Below are 21,962 nucleotides of genomic sequence, written 5' to 3'. Positions count from 1 at the left end.
GGTGCCTGAGCAAGATTCAATAAATTGAAGGGGTGAACAAGTGGAAATTTGTTTTACAATCACAATCTTAAAGGAGGTACCCAGACAACCCCATCCCACAAACATATGGGATTCGGTTTCTACAACTGCAGGGCTACACCCCTTAAAATTCTGGATCCACCCTGCATTCAGCATGTTATTTGCCATTTCAACACAGCATACAGCTTCAAGCTTGAGTAAAATATCTATGACCTGTAAAGGAACACTCCATGTACCACTACTCAGACAATGCCCCCTCCCTCTCCCCTCTTGCAACCCACTTTCAACAAAGTTGACTCCAATTACACCCCCACCCCCCTGCCCAATAATAAATAATTAAAGAGGACACTATAATAGTCTTATGTTTCTTCATGATGTCATGTATTAACCTTCCATATTTACAACAGAATGTGGTGATGATTTATGCTATTCCATTAATTGTTGGATGTTAACCAACTCACATTTTAATAATTTTAACAAAGCGTATCATACAATAGCAGGTTCACTATGACGCAATCCACAATTAGACACCAGTGACATAGCAGGCTGTGATATCAGAAATAGTTTAACATCCTATTGGTAAATATCCTATTAGACCAGACGATACCAGGTATGTGGTCATTGAGATAGAACATTGGTGGAAAGGTGAGGGAGGGGGAGGGGGTGGGGAATATGTTAATAATCATGAGTTATCATGATTTATATTTCTGTAAGATAAATATAGAAACATGCAATATGCTCAGGTTTCTTCTCAACCCTTGAATGAGAACATTATCTACTTCAAATAAACTTCTGATACTGATATAAACATGGAAACACATCCCATCTCACTAGGTGTCTTCTATACATCTGAATGAATTATTTCCATATGTGATTCATATGGTCTCCTGATAAAAATAGAAACGCATACCATCTCCCTAGGTGTCTTTTGAACTTCATAGAAACACATACTATCTCTGTAGGTAAATTTCACTTCTATTCTTCTGAATAATCTTTATCTCTAGTCATGGCATGTCTCAAATTAATTAGAACTTGAGATAAACTAGAAGGCCCAAACTATCTAAATCTGTTTTGAACACCTGTATTCACTTGTTTTCTTCTTACATCTTAGATAGGAAGAATTCTACAATTCATTATCCATCAAGTTTCTAGATATAATTAATGACCTTTAAACAAAGACAAGCCCCTTTCAAAGAGAGAGGGGATAAAATGGGGAAAATTTTCAAGACTTTAAACATCTCAAAGTGGTTAAATTCTGCATAGATGTGTACGTAATATCTCTCTTTCTTGGTGAGACCTTTTGGGTTAGAAATTTGGACTAAGTTTGTCAACAGGACACCAAAAATCAAGAAGGAAATTTTCCTTTATCTGCCAGTAGAAATAAATAAGATAAACACATGGTAAGTCTGTTTATATTCATCAAAGAATCGGTGATTTCCGTACCTAACAGAAGCCTCGTTTAACTGCTTGTTATCAGCAAATATTATTACGCTGCTCTTAAACGTCTGTACAGTTTAATACTGATGTGTGTTTCTATTTCAGCAAACTACCAGGGACAACTTGATTTTAGCCAGCAAATTTTTAAGCACTTGCATCTATTGGAAAGTGACAACAAAACTGTGAAAATTCAAGGGCCCGACCCAAATCTTTCTTTGCTTGAATTAGATAGTTGTACAAGTATTTGCTCTCTAGCATAATCAATTCAAGCCAACAAGTTAACAACTTTCCACCAATATGACCTTACTAAATCATGGACCATAATTTAAAACTTAAAATTAAAGACTAGTACAATACAGCGTAAAATCACATTGTAACATGAACTGTCACATGTTACACAACCAAATAAAAAAAAACTGGCCAGTCTCCCCCTCCCCCCCCTGTCAGGTTGGTGAAACTGCTCCACAAACATGGACTAGAGGTCTTTTTATGCCTCTTTGATATCAGAGAAACAGGTAACCATGGACACACACGAGGAGAGGCTGATAGTGAAGCTGCTCGTTCTATTCATTAAACTGTAAAATCATTTTGTATCATGAATTGTAAAATGCTGTGCAGACAAAGTCGACGAAAAATGGGCAAGCACCCTGCAGGGTTGGTGAGACTGCTCCACGGACATGGACTAGAGGTCGCTTTTGCCTCTTTGAGGTCAGAGAAACTGGTTACTATTACATATAAGGTGATAGTGGTAGTGAGAGGTCACTCAGTCTAACCAGATCCGATGGTAGTCGTTAGCACCGAACCCTGCATTGCACTTTGGACATTTCCTCTGTCTGGTTTCATATCTGGTCTTGATGCACTCGTAACAAAACACATGGAAACACTTTGTGAGGACCACATCTTTACGACCCTTCTTGCAACACGGACAGGTTAACTGCTCCTGAGAAGAGGAAAACGAAGAGAAGAATAAATTTATTACCTCTCATATTTCAGACTGCGATGATTTGGTGATTACTTTTAAAGTCGAGATCAACTTACAACAAGGTATGTCAGCCTATACCCATTGAGACTTATGTTCACTTTGCTAATGGGTTAAACACTACTTACAATTTAGAATTTTGATGATGCTAAAGTCTCAATGTGTGTTTGCTGATGAATTTTGGTAAACAAACATCCGAAGCAGATTCAATGTGTCTTATTCTAAATGCACTCTGACCAGGTGGGTTTAATGAACAAAAGCTGTCGCAATCGAAAGAAAGAAATTTATTTTCTGTTGTCCTTATGGCGCGAACAATTTACCGTAAAATCACTGGGACCGCCCATTTCAGCATGTTCATTACACAAATGTAACCTACATATACTTGTATCGTCCACTTTTTTTTACCCAATTTCAATAAAGAAGCATAATTATGGTCCAAGAGCAAAATCAGAGAGATTTGCCATTCCTGTTGTCCTCTCAAAAAGACATCTGTGTTCTTAACATTGCAAAATTAACTGTATAGCATCCTATGATGAAGCAGTAGCTAGTCATGGGACATACCTTGTATGTTCTGATTTCCTCTGCTAAAACTTCATCAGCGCTGCTGGCTAACTCCATTCTCTTATACCTTTCAACTTTCCTCCTCAGGCTTTGACATTCTTCCTGTAAAGTAAAATTGAAGCAATCTCCTGAATGTACTTATGCCATTCTATATCAATATAAAATCTCTTAGTGGAGGAATAGAGGGGGGGATAAAGGGGGAGGGAATAGTGGAAAATATTAAACAGCACTCTTTCTGCCCCTCTCTCCTCTAACCATTAAAACAAATGTGATACTAGAACAGTGCTTTGTTGTATACTGCCACCAATTTTGCATCTCCTCCCATCCAACTCCCCCCCCACCGCCACCCTTACACACACATACACACCATATACACACACATAGTGGTTCCATCCTAACACAATAGATAACACAGCAGATGAAAGAGTTATATCAATTCTAGAAGGTGGCTAACACCAATCCATAACAATCAAACACACAACTATATATAATATGACTACGACCAATGCCATTTAAATATGTTCATTTAAATGTTAATTATACTCCAGTCTGATACTACATACGACAGACTGAAGTATGCGTTACAAAATCTTGTCCAAATCGGAAACCTTTTTTTTTCGTTACCTGTACTCGTCTGTTTTTATGATTCTCTTGTTCCATCGCTGAAGATTTTTCTTTCACCAGTTTTTGAAGTTCCTCAATTTTTTCATCGATTTTGTCCAACTTCAGTTTCAAGTCTGCAGTTTCTTGAGTACAGTCACCAGCCTGAAAATAAAAAATGGGGAAATGAAGAGGGCGATTAAAACAAAACAAAAAACAACAAAAAAAACCCATTTTATCAGAGACTTGCACATATCCATTCCTTTCCTTGCATGCAAAATCACTTTACATTAGAAATGAACCAATGTTGAGCAGCAAAGCTACAAGACTTATCAATTTTTGGTTTAACTTTATCGTTCTTTCTGTTGAATTCAAGCCTTCACCTCTAATCACAACCCCCCCCCCTAGTCACACGCCCACCTCTCCCATTGTATTTCATAATAATGTCAACATATCTTGCACTACGTATACAACACACAAGTCACTGATACTTTCCTTTTCTTCATAATTTCATTCACCCTAGTACCAAACCCCCTTCTCCTTTAAAATCCTCCATCCACCCCTGACAGGGGACTTACTATTTTCTTGTGCTGTTCGATAGCCTGTTGTCTTAAATCTAGATCCTTCTCCATGGTAGCGATGCTGGTCTGTAGGATTCGCTCCTTCTCTTCCAGTTTCCGTACCACCTGGTTCTGTGCATCCACCTGAGTCTGGAGGGTGGCCACCTGATCTGCCATCATGTTCTTTTCTTCTTGAAGTAGTTTGTGTATTTGGTTTGACTTGATCCTCTATCGAAAACAACAACAAGACAGTTACAGAATTATTCCGTCATTCGAGAAAAATTCTCGTCCTGAGATTCAATACAGTTGTGCTGAGGAGCGATGATTCAAGTCGTCAGTTTTGCCGAATCCAAAAAGACGAAAATATACATGTCGGTTTTTTTTGTTTTTTATTGGAGAGTCAGAAACATTTCTTGTTATGACTCACTTTGGCCTAAACTTGGCCAACTTAATGGGACAGCTAGCAAAGATACTTGTTACTTTACTTGTTATAAATATAATATCTGTACTGCAAACTGTCCAAAGAATGAAGTAAGAAACAAAAAAGAAGAAGAAAATCTTCATATCTGTAAAGTTCATATCTGTACCAGAGTGCTGCAGCTTCGTTAAGTTTCAACAAATAATTTCAAAAATCAGATAAAACCAAGAGGTATCATATCTGAAGTACAGTAGGTTATGGGCATACGAACAAACAAAGGCACGCACAGACTCGAGACCTTAAAATACTGTTGAATATTCAGTTTATGTTTACTCTTCTGGGAAGCATTACCCTACCTCGGCCATCAGTTTAAAATTAGCTTCATCCTTTTCTCTCAACTGTTGAAGTAATCTGGTGTTCTGTTCCTGCATGTCTTCGAAAGCTTGACCTGTGACCTCCATTTCAGCAAGCAGTGCTTCCTCCTCCTGTACATCAATATTAAATTTTATTAAATCTAATTTGGAATATGTGGATCACCCTTAAAAGATGAAAATTGTTTCTTCTACCTACCCAACAACCACTGCAATACATCCATATCATACAAGGAACACAGAAGAATTTTTTCTGACAGGAAATATTGCAATTTTAATTGTATGTTGAATATAATTAATTATTCATAGCAGTAGTTAGTCATCCACGACCCTCCCATCTCTCCCCCAACTCGTCTCATAACTTGTACTCACTTTGATCCAGTTCATGCCAACCCCTTCTCTATCATTAAATTTTCAGTCAGTTTAAGGTAAAAAGCCATCTCGATTGTCACATATTTATTTCTCCTTGAAACAATAGAACAGGGGCTGTCCAGATGTTTCCAAATGTTCAGTTTTAAACAATCGAGGAAAACCGAAATTCCAGAAAAGCTTGAAACCTCATAATACCGTCTTGAAATCATAAAACAACCAAACTTCTCGGACCAGCCCCTCTCCAAATTACTAGCGATCAAAGAAACGGTTTCCCCAGGGCTATAACGACTCTTCACTTCTTCCACCAACTCATAAACGCGGTACCGATATTCACCTGTTTCTTTTCGCCGAGTTTCTTCTGCAGTTGAAGGACCGCTTCCTCCAGTGCTCGTATCTTCCTGACCGCATCATCGTCACTCAATCTCCGACTATCCCTCCTGTCTTTATCTTCCAGGTATTTTAATCTCTGTTGGGCTTCCTCTAATTCTCCTTTTATTCTCTTTTCACTGGCAATCATCTATGAAAAAATATGTTTACCAAATTTTCTTTATTTTTTTTATTATTCCAGCACAAATCTGTTCCAGTGTAAACTCTGCCACGTTACTCTCTGTAGCTCAACGATTCTTTAATTACTGCATGGTTGGCGATATGTATTTGGCGGTGATCCCCCCCCCACCCTCCCTTGGGTCGGATACTAAAAGAGTAAATATATATTTTCAACAGGTTACTTTATCGTTTATGGTACGATAAAGTATGAGGCTTTCAAGCTTCCTATCTCCGTTCCGTTTCTGAGACAAGTACAAATTGTGCAATAATTTTGATATCATATGGAAACGATGAATGAAACTTGTCTTTGTCAGTCTCTGTTTCTTATTGATCCAGTTTACATCGTTTCACAACTGAAATCATTACTTCATATTTGATGAGGTTTCTAATCTTTTGATTTGTGACATCACAAAAATATCTCACAATTCAAAATCCCATAGGTGATTTTAAAATGCTGTTTCTCAACAATGAAACAAGTTATGATACTGGAGTTGGAATATTTGGTTTCTTTTCAAAAGTATTGTGTTTATTTATTTTTTCCTATGAAATCTGAGACTTACATATTTTTTTTTAACAAAAACAGTGACGAAAGGATATATTTTGTCTCACACTGTCAAAGAAACCAACCAATCTACCCACCTGAACTTTATCTCTCTGTTCTTTGGCCAAACCTTTGTAAGTATCCAGCAACAATTTCATCTCCTTCTGACTCTCTTGGCTTTTTCTACATTTCAAAAAAGAAATATAAAATCAGTGGGCTTTTTTTAATCCTTGCCGCATTTTGTAATAAGAACATTAAACAGTAACACTTTCAAAACAAGATTTTAAAAAGGTTGATAATTACTAACTTCACATATGCACATCTACCCTTCAAGTTCATAGTTCATCAAAAGTTTTCAGCAGAGGAAAACATTCATAATTTTTATGAAACATTGCTACAGTATAAAAAGCAGTTTGACACTGTAAAGTGTTAAAGAGCACCTTACACCAACACAGCCTACAGCACATATGTGAACATAACCATCACGGTTGCCATGATTTTCAAACTCTATAAGCGAAAAACAAAGAAACTTACTTGAGACTGGCCTTGAGATCTCTGATCGCGTCGGACTCTGATTTTGTACTGCTGCTACTTTCACGTCTGTCCTCCCTAAACTTTTCCTTCTCCCTGTCTCTTCTCTCCTCCTGGTGGGGATGATGTTCCTCCCTCTTTCCGGGAGTCGGCAGATCGTGGAGTGGGTCTTTGTGATCCATCGGTAATTCCTTACCGAGGTTACTGCCGCCGGACGATGACAACGTTCCCGTCGTGTTCGGCGAGACGGCAGAGTTCGGTATTAAATTCATCCGATTGCGCTCTTCTTTGAGCTGTAAACGCAAGCAAAACAAAAGATCGTAATATTGCAATATCATGATTAAAACACTGAAAATACCAGACAGTATGACGTCAAAATGAGAAAGCTGATTATCGTAGACACTAGAAAGTATTTGGCTCTTATAAATGATCACGTTTGCTTTGCCTATATTGAACCAGCCTTCATTACTGTCGATAAAGAAAGCGGACTGGTTTCCTGACCACAAGCCTGTATGACCTTGTGCCACTTTACTATGCCCCTTTGCGGCCCAGTTGCCATTAACCTTGAATGAAAGGGGCCAACCATTACAAGGTTCAGCCAGGACCAGTGCAAGTCACTTTGCCCCTCATGAAAGAAACATGGTAATGTACCATAGACAAAATACAATTTCCAACTACTAAGAGTCCATAAAATCAGTACAATAATAACCATATGAAAAAATGGCCTGTTCACATATTTTTTAAATCAGCTTTATGAGTTTTGTCAACAGTTCTTCCAAACCTTCTGAGTATTACCCAGAATCAGATATCTATGTTATGATGTAACTTTCAACAACCACCATTTTGCATTCTATTTAAATGGCTGCAATGCATCAGACATGTGTGTGGAAGAACCCCAAGGAACTACAGATACTGTTCTACATCTTATGACACAGTTATAACAATAAATACAGAATATGGGGTGAGGCTGGGTTCTCAGTCTTTAGATTAGACACAAACAACTAGCTAATTAAGTGTAACCTAGTCCATAGTTATTTGGTATTTGTATTGTAGTTTTGTAGTTTATAGTTTTGTAGTATTGTAGTTTTATAATTGTTAATTTGATAATTGATAATTTGATAATTGTAGATTAGACACAAACAACTAGCTGATTAAGAACTTAGTCCATAGTTATTTGATACTTGTATTGTAGTTTTGTAGTTTATAGTTTTGTAGTATTGTAGTTTAATAATTGTTAATTTGATAATTGATAATTTGATAATTGTAGATTAGACACAAACAACTAGCTGATTAAGTGTAACCTAGTCCATAGTTATTTGATATTTGTATTGTAGTTTTGTAGTTTAATAATTGTAAATTTGATAATTGATAATTTGATAATTGATATTTTGATAATTGTAGATAAGTCACATACAACTAGCTAATTAAGTGTAACCTAGTCCATAGTTATTTGGTATTTGTATTGTAGTTTTGTAGTTTATAGTTTTGTAGTATTGTAGTTTTATAATTGTTAATATGATAATTGATAATTTGATAATTGTAGATTAGACACAAACAACTAGCTGATTAAGAACTTAGTCCATAGTTATTTGATATTTGTATTGTAGTTTTGTAGTTTATAGTTTTGTAGTATTGTAGTTTAATAATTGTTAATTTGATAATTGATAATTTGATAATTGTAGATTAGACACAAACAACTAGCGGATTAAGTGTAACCTAGTCCATAGTTATTTGATATTTGTATTGTAGTTTTGTAGTTTATAGTTTTGTAGTTTAATAATTGTAAATTTGATAATTGATAATTTGATAATTGATATTTTGATAATTGTAGATAAGTCACATACAACTAGCTGATTAAGTGTAACCTAGTCCATAGTTATTTGATATTTGTATTGTAGTTTTGTAGTTTATAGTTTTGTAGTTTAATAATTGTAAATTTGATAATTGATAATTTGATAATTGATATTTTGATAATTGTAGATAAGTCACATACAACTAGCTAATTAAGTGTAACCTAGTCCATAGTTATTTGGTATTTGTATTGCAGTTTTGTAGTTTATAGTTTTGTAGTATTGTAGTTTTATAATTGTTAATTTGATAATTGATAATTTGATAATTGTAGATTAGACACAAACAACTAGCTGATTAAGAACTTAGTCCATAGTTATTTGATATTTGTATTGTAGTTTTGTAGTTTATAGTTTTGTAGTATTGTAGTTTAATAATTGTTAATTTGATAATTGATAATTTGATAATTGTAGATTAGACACAAACAACTAGCGGATTAAGTGTAACCTAGTCCATAGTTATTTGATATTTGTATTGTAGTTTTGTAGTTTATAGTTTTGTAGTTTAATAATTGTAAATTTGATAATTGATAATTTGATAATTGATATTTTGATAATTGTAGATAAGTCACATACAACTAGCTGATTAAGTGTAACCTAGTCCATAGTTATTTGATATTTGTATTGTAGTTTTGTAGTTTATAGTTTTGTAGTTTAATAATTGTAAATTTGATAATTGATAATTTGATAATTGATATTTTGATAATTGTAGATAAGTCACATACAACTAGCTGATTAAGTGTAACCTAGTCCATAGTTATTTGATATTGTATTGTAGTTTTGTAGTATTGTAGTTTGATAATCTACATCATAGTTTGACCACACTATTTTTGTGTTTGTGTAAACAACTTCTGTGAGGTGTTAATTTGGTTTTCTTTATTGCTGGGTGTAACATACTAAAAAATATCGGGTCCCGACACAATGACTGGTCAAAAACTATGTTAATTAATACACTAATTAATACTATCACAAATCTCATCATGCTCCAAGTTGCTCTATTCACATCAATACGTAAAGGATGCCACTATAACAAGTGAGATTCTCTTGGCCAACTACAAGATGGTTGTATGCGACTCAACACAGAAATCGATCTTTACAAATAATAAAACCTGATTCAACTTGAACAGTTCCACACTATAAAGGTCAGAGGTCGATATCACATCTTACCTTCTGAATTTCAACTTGTGACTCCTTGAACTTCCGTCTATATCTCTGGACTTCTCCTTTGAGCTGTTGGTTTTGAGTCTGAAAGGTCGCCAAGAGTCGCCTTAATTCTTGATTAATGGGAACTGAAAAAAAGGATTAAGAGATGAACTCATGCAGTAGATGATAGAGAAACAGAGAAACAGAGCAACAGAGATAGAGAAACACAACAGAAACGACCATAGGTACATTTGCCTCCCCTCCACCCTGGGAATCTTGGTGACCATCGGTAACCCCACCGACATCCTCGACCTAAGCTATCGACAATTTCATAGCAGATGTGCCTAGCCTAGACTACTTGAATCTGGGTTGATGTTGATATTGTCATTAACTGTTGGAAATTAGAAAAGGGCTGACTATACCATTTTAAGACAAGAGGAGAAACCTACACAAAGTTCCCACAGACAACTGCATAAGTGGCATTCATGAACGGACCCTGGTAGTAACTTAGTAAGTGTAATTACGCTTGTGAAACACTTTCACCACATGGTTGTTTAGTGTAAGAATTTGCAGGTGGTATGACAGCAGATGGTGCTGATAGACAATTAAAATTAGACAAGTAATAAAAAGAAGCAGGTAGCAAGAGAAGATGGAAAGCACGTTGGTTTTGTAAAAGCCCCAGTCTACCCTTGCCGTCCCCTCCCCCTCCAACCACTTCTTTTCCCTTTGGGTGATTCTTTCATATTAAATAATGATCCCAATAATATAACTGTCATAGACTAAAATAATCCATTAATCAAAGATCATAACAAAACATGTTAAAGACATATGCTTGCCATTTATTAGAGGCAAAGGGATAACTATTTACAATTCCTGGCAATCTTCCCTCCATCCCTCTTATCTACATTAAAGATGAGTTGCTTGAAGAAAAGCAATCTATTCTTTTACACAAGTAAAGATATTTTATACACCGGTGAATTAAGAAGACGTACCAGCCTGTTCATTGGCAGCGAGGTTTTGTTCAAATTCAATTCTTAACATCTCGTACTCCTTTTGCACCTGAGCCAGATTGTCTTCCAACTGCATCATCTCAGTCCGTAGTTTCTTCTGACACGCAAGCTCATCGCTCTGAGATGTAAACCACCCAAAAAGATAAAACAAAACAAAAGAGACATGGTTCAGACAAGGGTTCACATGGTTGAAAACTGAGAACTTGAACAGCAGAAAAATAAAATAATGAAATTATTCTGCCATCTGCCATGCAACTACTGTTTTCTAGGCTTACTTTTGCCATGATGGTTATACCAACTGGTTACTGTTACAATACCGCTATACTCAACCTGCAGCCCCCCACCTCCCCCCCCCTCAACCCCAACCCCCAGAAATCCATGCAAAGTACATTCTGATATTACCCACCTCCATCTGTTCAATCTGCCTCATGTGAGTCTTCTTTGCTTGTTGCAGTAGGTTTCGAGCTTCCTCAAGTTGTAATTTGATGTCGGTGGCTTCCTTGTAAAGAATTGAAAACTGGGTCTTGATGCATTTGTAGGAAGAAGTCCTAACAACGACACCTTCTGGAAGTAGCTGAAGCTGTAAATTAAAACAGACAATAATATTTCTCAATTTAGTTTACAATAAATTTGAATACAGTGCAAGAAGAAGAATTATTATTAGTTGAGAAAATTTATCAGGGATGGGCCCAGGATTTCCTGAGTGCCGGGTATACTGATCGCCGTCCTGGGGGATTTTTGAAGGTGCTCAGATGCCAAATGCTGGCACTTGTGTAGCTTTTTTAAGAACATACACAAGTACTAGGTTTGCTAACAATTTACATTTTTTAATTTTTTTTAGTGAAATATATTACGTACCTGGTAAAAGTTATTAATTTGTTTCAAAGAGATTTTACAAGGGACCTATTGAGAGCCGTAAGTAATGTTTCTCGCATGCGTAACTGATGCATTATTAGTCTGTATGACTTTGGCATAGACTAGGTCCAATTTATTATTGTTAGGAATGTCAAGATTTTATGTGAAAATAGTGCTGGGCGGGATTCACGATTTTTAAGACAGTGCTGGGCGGTAATTTTTAGTGCTGGGCGGGGCCCCCCAGCGTGGGCACATTCCTGAATTATGTTCTGATGCTTCTTCATGTAGTGTTGCTCTACCCTCACCAGTATTTTATGATTTAAAGATGTTGTTAGCCTAGTTGATTTATGTTTTGTTTATCATTAGCAATTCATAACTCTTTCCATCTTCCTTTCTCTGTGTACATAGTATTGGGGTTTTTCCCCCCAAATCTTTACGTGCAAACTGATTGACTTCCACAGTCAGTTTATTTATGGTGCCCCCTTTGGATTGAATTATTATGACTTCAGGCCATCCGCATTAATCGGTTACCATACATATGGTAAGCCTACATGTAGCAGTGCATGGTACAGCCTCTAGTATTATGAAGTATAAGAGACCTTGTACAAATCTGGTAACAGTTCAATGACAGAAATAAAACTTTCCACTGGAGAATTTGGAATCTATATCCTATATACCTAATACAAAATACCTCCAAAAACTGCAATGTCACAATAGCACCATAGTAACACACTGGTCTCACTTCACGATGGTATATCAGAACGAAACATTCACTTATACAAAGTTCTATAAAGGGTTCATATTTCACGAAAATCATTCTAAAAGTTACAATTTTTATTACCTTTTCTCCCCCATGTGACCTTATTTTGAGTAAACTACAAGGCTGTTAAAACATAAAATTTATTTTCTCTGAGGCCTGAAAGTAAAGTTACTCTGTATGGGGTGTTGTCTGTTGAATAACTGTTATACTATGCACATTGCCAACCTCGGTGGAATCTCAAATCAACCTTTGATCTCCGGGTCTTATCCTGGGGTTCACCAAATTCTGGAACGAATAATGGGTGGAAGTGCCCCTCTCAAGTTAGCCAAATACTTCTGTAGTTTTGACCAAATTTTGGCAAGTTTTACATCAATTAAAAAAATTACAAAGGATTGAATCTGAAGGTGGATTCGAATCCATTCAAGGCTTGATGAGTAAGTACTCAAAGCAAATATTAATGTTAAAAAAAGATTAACTGTGCCATCATTTGACATATATATTAAAGCTACTTTAAAGTTGTCTACTCACATCCATCTTCATCTGCTGTGCCTCTTTCAGACACTCTTGGTATTTTTCTTGCAGTTTCTCTATTTCTAGTAACCTCGACTCCGCCAAGCTTTTCTGTTCTTCCATATCGTTAAGAATACTCTGATGCTGTAAGGATTTACAAAAGAAATATATCAGGAAGGTAAAACAGGTTTCGTTAAGTGAAGCTGGAAAGATAAATTTGTATTACCTCTTCTCCCCCATGTGGCCTTATTTTGAGTAAACTACAAGGCTGATAAAGTATAACATTTATTTTCTCTGAGGCCGGAAAGTAAAGTTACTCTGTATGGGGTGTTGTCTGTTGACTATCTGTTAAACTATTTATAAATGCACTGTTAAGAATACTGTGATGCTAGACGCAAGAATTCATCAAGAAGGTAAAACGGATTTTGTTAATTGAAGCTGGAAAAAAGGGCTCCTCTCCCCCTTCTGGTCATGTGCCAGATCTTCATGTAAGGCTCAATGGGAGCGAAGACCAGTGGCAGCCCATCTTGCTGACATCATATTAACTGTGTACTGGACAGCCCAGATGAGCTACCACCATCACATCCCAAGGAAGCACTCTTCAGCTTTGTGTAACTGTCCTCCAGTAACACCTACAGTTTGTACTATTTAACATGGGTGACCTTCCCCTCCCCCTTCTGGTCATGTGCCAGATCTTGATGTAAGGCTCCAATGGCCGCCCATCTTGATGACATCATATTTACCTGTGTACTAGACAGCCCAGATGAGCCGTCACCATCACATCCCAAGGAAGCACTCTTCAGCTTTGTGTAACTCTCCTCCAGTAACACCTCCAGTTTGTAGGTCCTCTGTCGTGCTTGCTTCAAGTCATACTCAAGATTGTCGGTTACCGTGTACGACTCGGCTAGCTTTGTTTCCACGACTGTCAGTTTGTCACTCTGGGCAGTAACCTATACGCAGAACAACAAATAATGTAATCACAGTTAACACACAAACCAAACAAAAAATTAACCAGAACCCCCAAAAACCAAATGAAAACATAAATTACTGTCTGATGAAGGGGAAACAAATGTTGTTATAAATACAAGGTATTTTTCTCTGAGTCAGTAGTACATATCTCTCCAGTGGATCCCCTCATCCCTTCTCTATAGAATCTTGTAAAAGCCTCTTTATAACATTTACCTCTCAGCTATAGATAATATACTTAGCTTAAACTTTAAAACATGACAGACTCATTAGAATAATCAGAAAGAACAGCTTAACAGACAAACCACTGACTAGCTTGGTAAAGGGAATGCAAAGGAACTCACGCAGGTGTAGTACTTGAGTATATATATAAAGACAGGTATTGTGAGTATATCAAAACAAAACGATACATAAACAAGAAACAAGGTCACTCTCTATCACAAAACTTTTTTTAAATTATTTCTAGAAACCAGGGAATAGTGACGGCCAGACTTGAGGGTAGTGCCTGGTATAATTGGCCTATGTTTAGTGCAACAGTGCCATGTGCCTTCCCACCTTTGTTAGAAACCTGAAATATACCCGTTAGAACTGCTCAATTAGTTTACGAAAGGTAACTTTTTTCCTATATTTGTGATATTAGAGAAGTGCTCCTTCTTGTACATGAAATTTAACCTACAAGTTGGTAAAACTACAAGTGCTCCCTCTTTGAAGACTTTTGAACACTAAATACTCTCAAAGCAATCTGTGGTACAGTATGCACTGAGGATTCACATTCTACGCAATTTTGAGGTAATCTTGTGGTTTGCCCAACCGCAAATCACAGTCATATATTACATTCATGAAACTTCACCCTAACAAATAATAGAAAATATGATGCAAAATGAAGTTAGCAAATTACAAATGAATTTTGAAAGAACAAAGACAGTTTTGGCACAAACTATTGGTCACATCGCTCAGTTTATTGGGCTACCACTAGTTACCTTCTGAAAAACTTACAAACACTTACTTACTTACAAAGAAAGTTTGGGATACGGAATGCACTGAGGATTGCTTTGCAGGAAATTAAGAGGGAATGTGGTGGTCTGACCAATTAATTCAGATCCACACATGCCTCTCACAGTTCATGCTTCTTACCAGATTCATCCTGTTTCACTGTTCCAGTGCACCTGGTCACATGTCCAACTGGCACAAAAACTTCATACCTCCCTCTCTCCCCCCCCCCCCCCACTCCCACCCCCTGCCAAGCCAGATAAATCCTCTACTAGCGACTTGGTTTATTGTGGGGGAAATCAAATTGAAAGCTTAGTTTTTTATCCAAGTCCTACCTGCATGGTAATTACTCTGTGTTGGTCTTGTAGGTCCTTGATAAGCTGGTTTAATTTCTTGTTTTCAGCTACGAGGCCATCGTTAACTGCTGCTAAAATTTCATCAGCAGCTTAAGTTAGAATGAAATGACAAATTTGTTAAGTATATAAATACTTAAGCATTGTTAGTAAATGATAAAATGGCAGCTATAAGTAAGATTAAAAGAACAAAAAAAGGTGTCTTAATCACTTTTAATCAGTACACTTAAACAATTTTTGTTTGATGTGGCATAAACAAATGTAAACACTTCCTTCATATTAATGTGCCAATATGTAAGAAAATATGCAATTTTCAAGTTGTTTCTTGTTATATATAAATGATTTATCTCTTTATCAGCATATTAATTATAAAGCTAGAGAGGGTGGTAGTAAATGGTAAGGATATACAGCATTTCACTTTCGAGTAAAAGCAAACTTTGTCTCTGATTTTTGCAAAGTCGTTTATGGAACATTTCTATTGACGATTTACATGTTTTTGAGCCAATAAATGAGCTGGTAAAAAAGGTGGGAAGGATTACATCAAACAATTGTAAATATTACAGAAATCAAGTGCATATTCTGTGTCAATTCCAACCTTTTTTTTTCTCTTTCATTGACAATGACCTAGTTTATTTTGATACTTTACATGTCAGTCTCAAATGTTTGACTTTTTCAAATTGAGATTGCAAACCTTACTTTCTATAAGTTAAGTTGCTCCATTCTCTCGAGTGGTTTGTTCATCAATTTGAGGTTTACAAATGATTCCAGATACATGTTCAATTATTATTTGTATTATTCTCACCTTTATCTTTCCAATCTAAATTAGCCTTCTCCTGATCTTCCTTTAATTTACAAAACATCTCTGTTAGCCTATTCACAGCCTTCTTGGAAAATGCTAGCCTATCGGCTAACTTGGCTTCTATTTCATCTTGGTCGCAACTTGATAATTTGGTCAAGAATGAAGTGAGTTCTTCTGGCTCTGCGAGGAATGGAAGAAGGAAAACTCTCAAGAAACTCCAAAAACAATAAATAGAATTAAAATAATATAACACAATAAAAATTGTTAAGTTACATTAATTTTGCAAGCGCAAAAGAAAATAGAGGCCACAAATTGAGAGCTGTTTCAATAGGTATATTGGTCTACCTGTAAACAAACACACTGATTCAACTTTAAAAACAAAACAAAAAAAACACTGCACAACACACATTCCTGTCCAAAATACATATAACATTTATGATACATATTCTCTTTCCTGAGCAGTGTCAAGAAAAACGAGGTTTTTGAGATTGTTGTTTACCCCATTTGGTATCTTCCTCTTTGACTTCTCCTGCCTCTTCCTTTGGGCTCATCTCCATCTCCATGGCAACTGGTACAACGTCTTCTGTACCATTACCCTCTACCACCTCACTGCTTTCTGTTTTGACTGTGGCCTCGTCTTCCTGTTTGACCTCGTTGACCTCACCACCTTCCTCATCCTTGATGTCATCCACGACCTGATAGCTCTTTGCATTCAGGTTGAATGTAGGTTCGGCTTTAACTATCGTCTGAGGATGCGCTTCAAACCTCTTGTAGATGATTTTGATATCCTCCTCCAGTTGAGTCCAATATTTATTCATGAGTGATAGGACTGCCTCATCAGTTGCTTGCCTCTGCTGGAGTACCTCGATTTGATTTCGTAATTCGTTCTCAATCTCATTTCTAACAGAAAGTTTTTCGACAAGTTTTCTGTTTTGAAATTGCAAAACTTTGATGTCCAACTCCTCCTGTCGTGGAAAGACGTGCAAATTGGAGAGAGTGAAAACAATGGGAAGAAAACTTTAAGACAAAAAGGCTAACCAGTATTTTCCTTAAAATGGGAAACATAAACAAACATATTCATCAAAGAGACAAGAAGAAAAACTTAAAGGGAAAGTTCAGATGAATATTTATTTTTGACTAATGAAAGAAGAACATATGCCAACCATCCGGGCAAAAATTTGGATACAATTCCTACATTTCATATTTAGTTATTGATAGTTGAAGTTTGTCACAGCTTGTACCATATTAAGTAAACTTGAAACAAACAGAGGTGATATCATAGTTGCTCACTGAGAATTAACTGGTTTGCTTCTCTTTAGGTCTCGTATTGGACAAGGTTCCAGTTTTGCTTTAGGGAAAGTGAAGTGATCAATACCACAATGACTGTATTTGTACTCATATGTTAATGCATCCCAATGTGGGAGAACTAAGTTTGGGAGAAAAACAATTGGCTTAATATTTTACAGAAAAAGTTTAGAAAAAAAAAAAAAAACTTTGTCAGTGTGAATCTTTGACATCACACCTGTTTGCTCCAAGTTATGGTACACATTTTAAGACTTTTTGAACTTGTACGTTATTCTTCCTGAGTCCCTGTCTAGTAATAAATACCCCTCATTCTGTGTTAACAAATATTAAATTATTAAATTTACACATCTCAGCTTGAATAAATATGCTTACCTGTGATGAAACAGGACCTATATTGTAAGGCTCCATCTGGAACCGCTTAGCCTTCGGCTCACCCCCGCCTTCTTCATTTTTGTTAGCAGGGCGTTTGGAGGCCATGATCCCCTCCCTCTTCTCTTCCCACTTCTAAAAACTGCCAACAAATACGATAGAAACAAACTCAATCAAAGAAATCAATCAAAGAATAAAAAAAATCAAAGAAATCAATACTATTTGATATTCAGAATAATAACTGAATTGTGTAATTCATTGCATGAATGTAAGTAATGTAATACTAAATAAGAACTCAATTTTCACCTTTCCACCGGTTTGTAGTGTTATTTGAAAGGCTGGGCCAAGGCAACAGGGATACTAGTATCACAGCTGGTAGAATAGATAATGTAACTTAAGAACATTCCAAAGTAGTAAAACAAAGTTACAATAAAACTAACAGACTAAATCACAGGCAGAATTTATAATAGTTCTATGCTAAATTGAACTATGACTATTTTGCTCGTTTACATATTTATGGAGCTTGCTAGAATATACAATTAGAGACTGATGTACAGATTTTTTATCATGTATGTAGATTATACTCCTAGTGGTAGGTGATCAGTGTCTCTGAAATGGGGTGAATACTTTGTGGCAAATTGATTGCCACGATTTGCCACAAAATGTTATGTGTATAGACTCCTTTCTTGTGAGATCATGTATTTTTAGTGTTTGCACGGGTTATCCGGGTACCCGGGTACCCGCCCGACGTGATACTACCCGGTTCCTAATTTATTACCCGAATCCTAAGCAAAGTGTGATTTAAAAAAAAAAAAAAAATGGCAAACCGACGGTTAGGCAGATTTCCCATTGACTTAGTGTGGTGTTAGGCTACAATGTGGTCGAAGATAACAGCAATAACGAAAGCTTTCCATAGATATCTTATAACTGCGTCACAATTTCAGCTAATAAACAGATGGCTAGGCTAGACTACCCCCATTGACTAAGTGTGGTGTTAGGCAACCATGTGGTCGAACGTAACAGCAATAACGAAAGTATTCCATGGATGTCTTATAACTGCGTAACAACTCCAGCAAATAAACAGATGGTTAGGCTTAGCTAGATTTCTCATTGACTTAGTGTGGTGTTAGGCTACCATGTGGAAGAAATTATTATTTATTCATTCGTTTATTTCAAAGAAGGAAAGGCTGACAAGGAATTTTACGCGATGTTTATGGATTATAGACGGGATAACTAAAAAATAGTAATCGCAAGTGGCTTTTTACTAATCGTTTATTCCAAATGCGATCAAATTGCGCGAATCGCGCAATCTCGCGGCTAATGCGAACCCTGGGCCTGCATATTAGATAGTAGTACTAGTAGTAATAACTGTTTAAGAGCTAAATTGGATATTTATATGGTCTGATCCAATAGACGTGGAGAGCAAGCATAATCAGCGGCGGCAGTGCGATGTTAGTAGTAATGCTAATTATAATTTAATAATTTATTTATTAACAAGTTAATGAAAGAAACAGAAGCAAATAAAAATTATTGAGGGAGGTTTTATACCTTATCTTTCACCTACGTATTTGAACATGAAAACATTGTCAGTAGAGAATATAATGCATTTATTACAGCATCCAATATGTAATTTCTTGAAAATCGTGATACACGAGGGTAAACAAATTTTTTCCGGGTACCCGGATACCCGACGGGTAACGGTCCTCGGGTACCCGGTTCCCGATTTTTGGAACCGTGTAAACACTATGTATTTTGTACCACATTTCTAACAATGGGAACTGTGAATGCATACGTTGTATCCCTAGTGGATAATGGTATGGTCCGTAGTCTTCAGCTCATGACTAACCGAGGGAACTTCAGCAATTGTGAAGTGCCTGGTAGTAGCCTTTCAAGACATCAGGTAGGTCAAGAAGACAACTACTTTCGTGCAAACTTTAAGCAGTTTTGCTCTCTTTAATCCCTCAACAACTTTTCCTCTTTTTTTTTTTATCAGAAAAAAATATGGGAACCACAGGTAGATTGAGTATTATGAGGACTAGAGGACTTGAAATTTAATCCTGTAATATTGAGAAATAGTTTTAGATTAACAAATCTTATTCTTTTTAGCATCAGTAAAGAATAGCAGTGAACAAAAGAAGTATTTATATCTTACCAAACAAGTTTGAAAAGTTACCAAAGTGTCTTATTGGTAAAAAGTAAATAAGTGCCTAAACTAGAGTATCTTGCCCCAACAACATATATACAAGCTATAACTAAAATGTACAAATAGTTCTGCAATACAGGCAGCACTGCTGGCTATGTAACTCTTTGTCATGGATATTTTAAATGTGAGAAAAGTCACACTCTTTGCACTGCACAAACTTCCTAATTGGTACACTGGATGCATAGGGTGGTTGTTAAATTTGACTGGGGAATTGATACACAGTCTTTAATGTACAGGTTGATTGAATAGTTTTAATTGTAAGTTCGTAAGAGTCGGTACAGTCTTGAAATATAGAATAGTTGGTTGAATAATTTCGAATTAAATTCGGGCTGATAGTTTTTAAAGTGACAGATTCTGATTGTTGAATTAGATGACCCATTTTGTCGATTTTGCAGGCCTAGGTAGAGTGAAGCGAAGCAATATACAATACATATACAAATAACAATGCCCCAACAATATTGTGCTAGAAGTGCTTTACCGCAATGGCAGTAATATGGCCGAAAGGCACTTTTGTCTTTGACGGAAAGAGCACATTTTCTATAGCAGAAAGTACCAATGGCGGAATGACACTGCCCCCACTCAAGCCTACAAAAGCCTAGGCCTATTGCTGCCTTCGACAACCGCTGTATATACTGCCTAACTAGTTTGGAGTATAAGCAATAGCTGGAACATTACGATCCCGGTGTTTTGGCAATATTGACAGTCAAAATTTCAGTAATAGCACTGAGAGTGCTTGGCCTCCTTTAGTCCTAAAACTTAGTTATAGTATAAATGTATATTCCCTTATGTTAACTCAATGTGGAGCATAGCCTAGCCTATGCTAGGCCTAGCCTGATTTAGGGCTAACGTTACACTTACATTACAATCGATCCTTAGATAGACCCTACTACAAATTAGGTCTTGCGTTTGGCCTGGGCTAAACTATGTCAAGGTCGAATCAAAATCTTATGCTTATTACTAAATTCTTTGTTCAAGCAACGGGAGAAAACTAAAGATATTTGGGATTTTTTTCTATGAACGGTAAAGTTACCTTCCAATTGCGCGTTCCCTGTAGTGTTCGGTCATCTGACGAAATTTCGCCTCATTGAACATAGCAGCCACTAAGAGCAGACACCAACAACAGCCGCTAAGAGAAAAAGGACAGTAAGACATGACACACAGTACTGCCACTGCGGTCGAGTCTGTTTGTTACAACCGTAATTCGTTGGTTATAACTCACACTGCGGTGCGAGTGTGTTGTTCAATTAGTGCATAAATAAGAAAGGTATTGTTTTTTTTAAATCGATTAATTTGAGTTACCGACCTAGTTGAGAGATCCGGTTAGCACCACCTTAAAGGCATTGAAGACTCGCCCCAAACCGCGTGGGGCCATCTGAAAAAGTTGACTTTCTGTTCCTTGCAGGTGACGTTTTGTTCGTGTCGCTACAAAATGCAGACAGTAATGAAACGTGATACCTTAATTGTTATTTTTAGCTGGACCTGACATGTACATCGCTGTATCGTTTGTATACTGTGCTGTGGGTATATTGACCGCAGCTGTATGTACTGACTGTACACTAGTGTCTAATTTCCGGCGGTAGCAAGCTGTGTGTGTATTTTCTGGGATCGAAGGTGGTGCTTAACACTTCTGTTACACCTCTTCGAAACTAGGTCAAATTACCGGCATTAGACGTTTCTTTTTGCGCGAGTCTTCACACCCTTCAAAAGTAGAAAGGTTCTTCTTTCACGTGGTATGTCTCTACTATCGGTAACAAAACCGATTTCTTGACCAAAAGTGGCCTTAAAGTTTTAACCCCGATATATACGGACCCCTCTCTAAATAAAACGGGACAAACTAAAACGGATGACAGCGAATGACCGAATGACAATTGACTTTGTACAGGGTTAATTATCATTCGCGAATGACAGCGAATGACAC

The 21,962-nt window shown here is 36.6% G+C and overlaps 1 protein-coding gene across 2 annotated transcripts; it reads right to left on the bottom strand.

Moving 5' to 3' along the window:
* Positions 1-377: 377 nt before the first annotated feature.
* On the bottom strand, positions 378-21,185 carry LOC139980890 (E3 ubiquitin-protein ligase BRE1B-like). 2 transcript variants are annotated; one of them, XM_071992893.1, is made up of 18 exons: positions 21,075-21,185; positions 17,845-17,983; positions 16,667-17,132; positions 16,171-16,347; positions 15,351-15,460; positions 13,803-14,009; positions 13,078-13,203; positions 11,341-11,514; positions 10,917-11,052; positions 9,949-10,070; positions 6,938-7,227; positions 6,502-6,586; positions 5,651-5,833; positions 4,930-5,058; positions 4,174-4,383; positions 3,620-3,760; positions 2,996-3,097; positions 378-2,395 (listed from the first exon to the last, which is right to left on the bottom strand). In XM_071992893.1, exons 2-18 carry the CDS (start codon positions 17,947-17,949, stop codon positions 2,219-2,221), a joined length of 2,940 nt encoding a protein of 979 aa, XP_071848994.1. In that variant the 5' UTR covers positions 17,950-17,983; positions 21,075-21,185; the 3' UTR covers positions 378-2,218. The 2 variants fall into 2 exon arrangements, with proteins under 2 accessions (XP_071848994.1, XP_071848995.1); XM_071992894.1 differs by lacking the exon at positions 21,075-21,185 and adding an exon at positions 20,903-21,041.
* Between the last annotated feature and the right edge of the window lie 777 nt (positions 21,186-21,962).

Source organism: Apostichopus japonicus, chromosome 15, assembly GCF_037975245.1.
Source record: "Apostichopus japonicus isolate 1M-3 chromosome 15, ASM3797524v1, whole genome shotgun sequence".
NCBI classification, from domain to species: domain Eukaryota; kingdom Metazoa; phylum Echinodermata; class Holothuroidea; order Aspidochirotida; family Stichopodidae; genus Apostichopus; species Apostichopus japonicus.
This window is presented reverse-complemented; position numbering and strand designations above follow the sequence as displayed.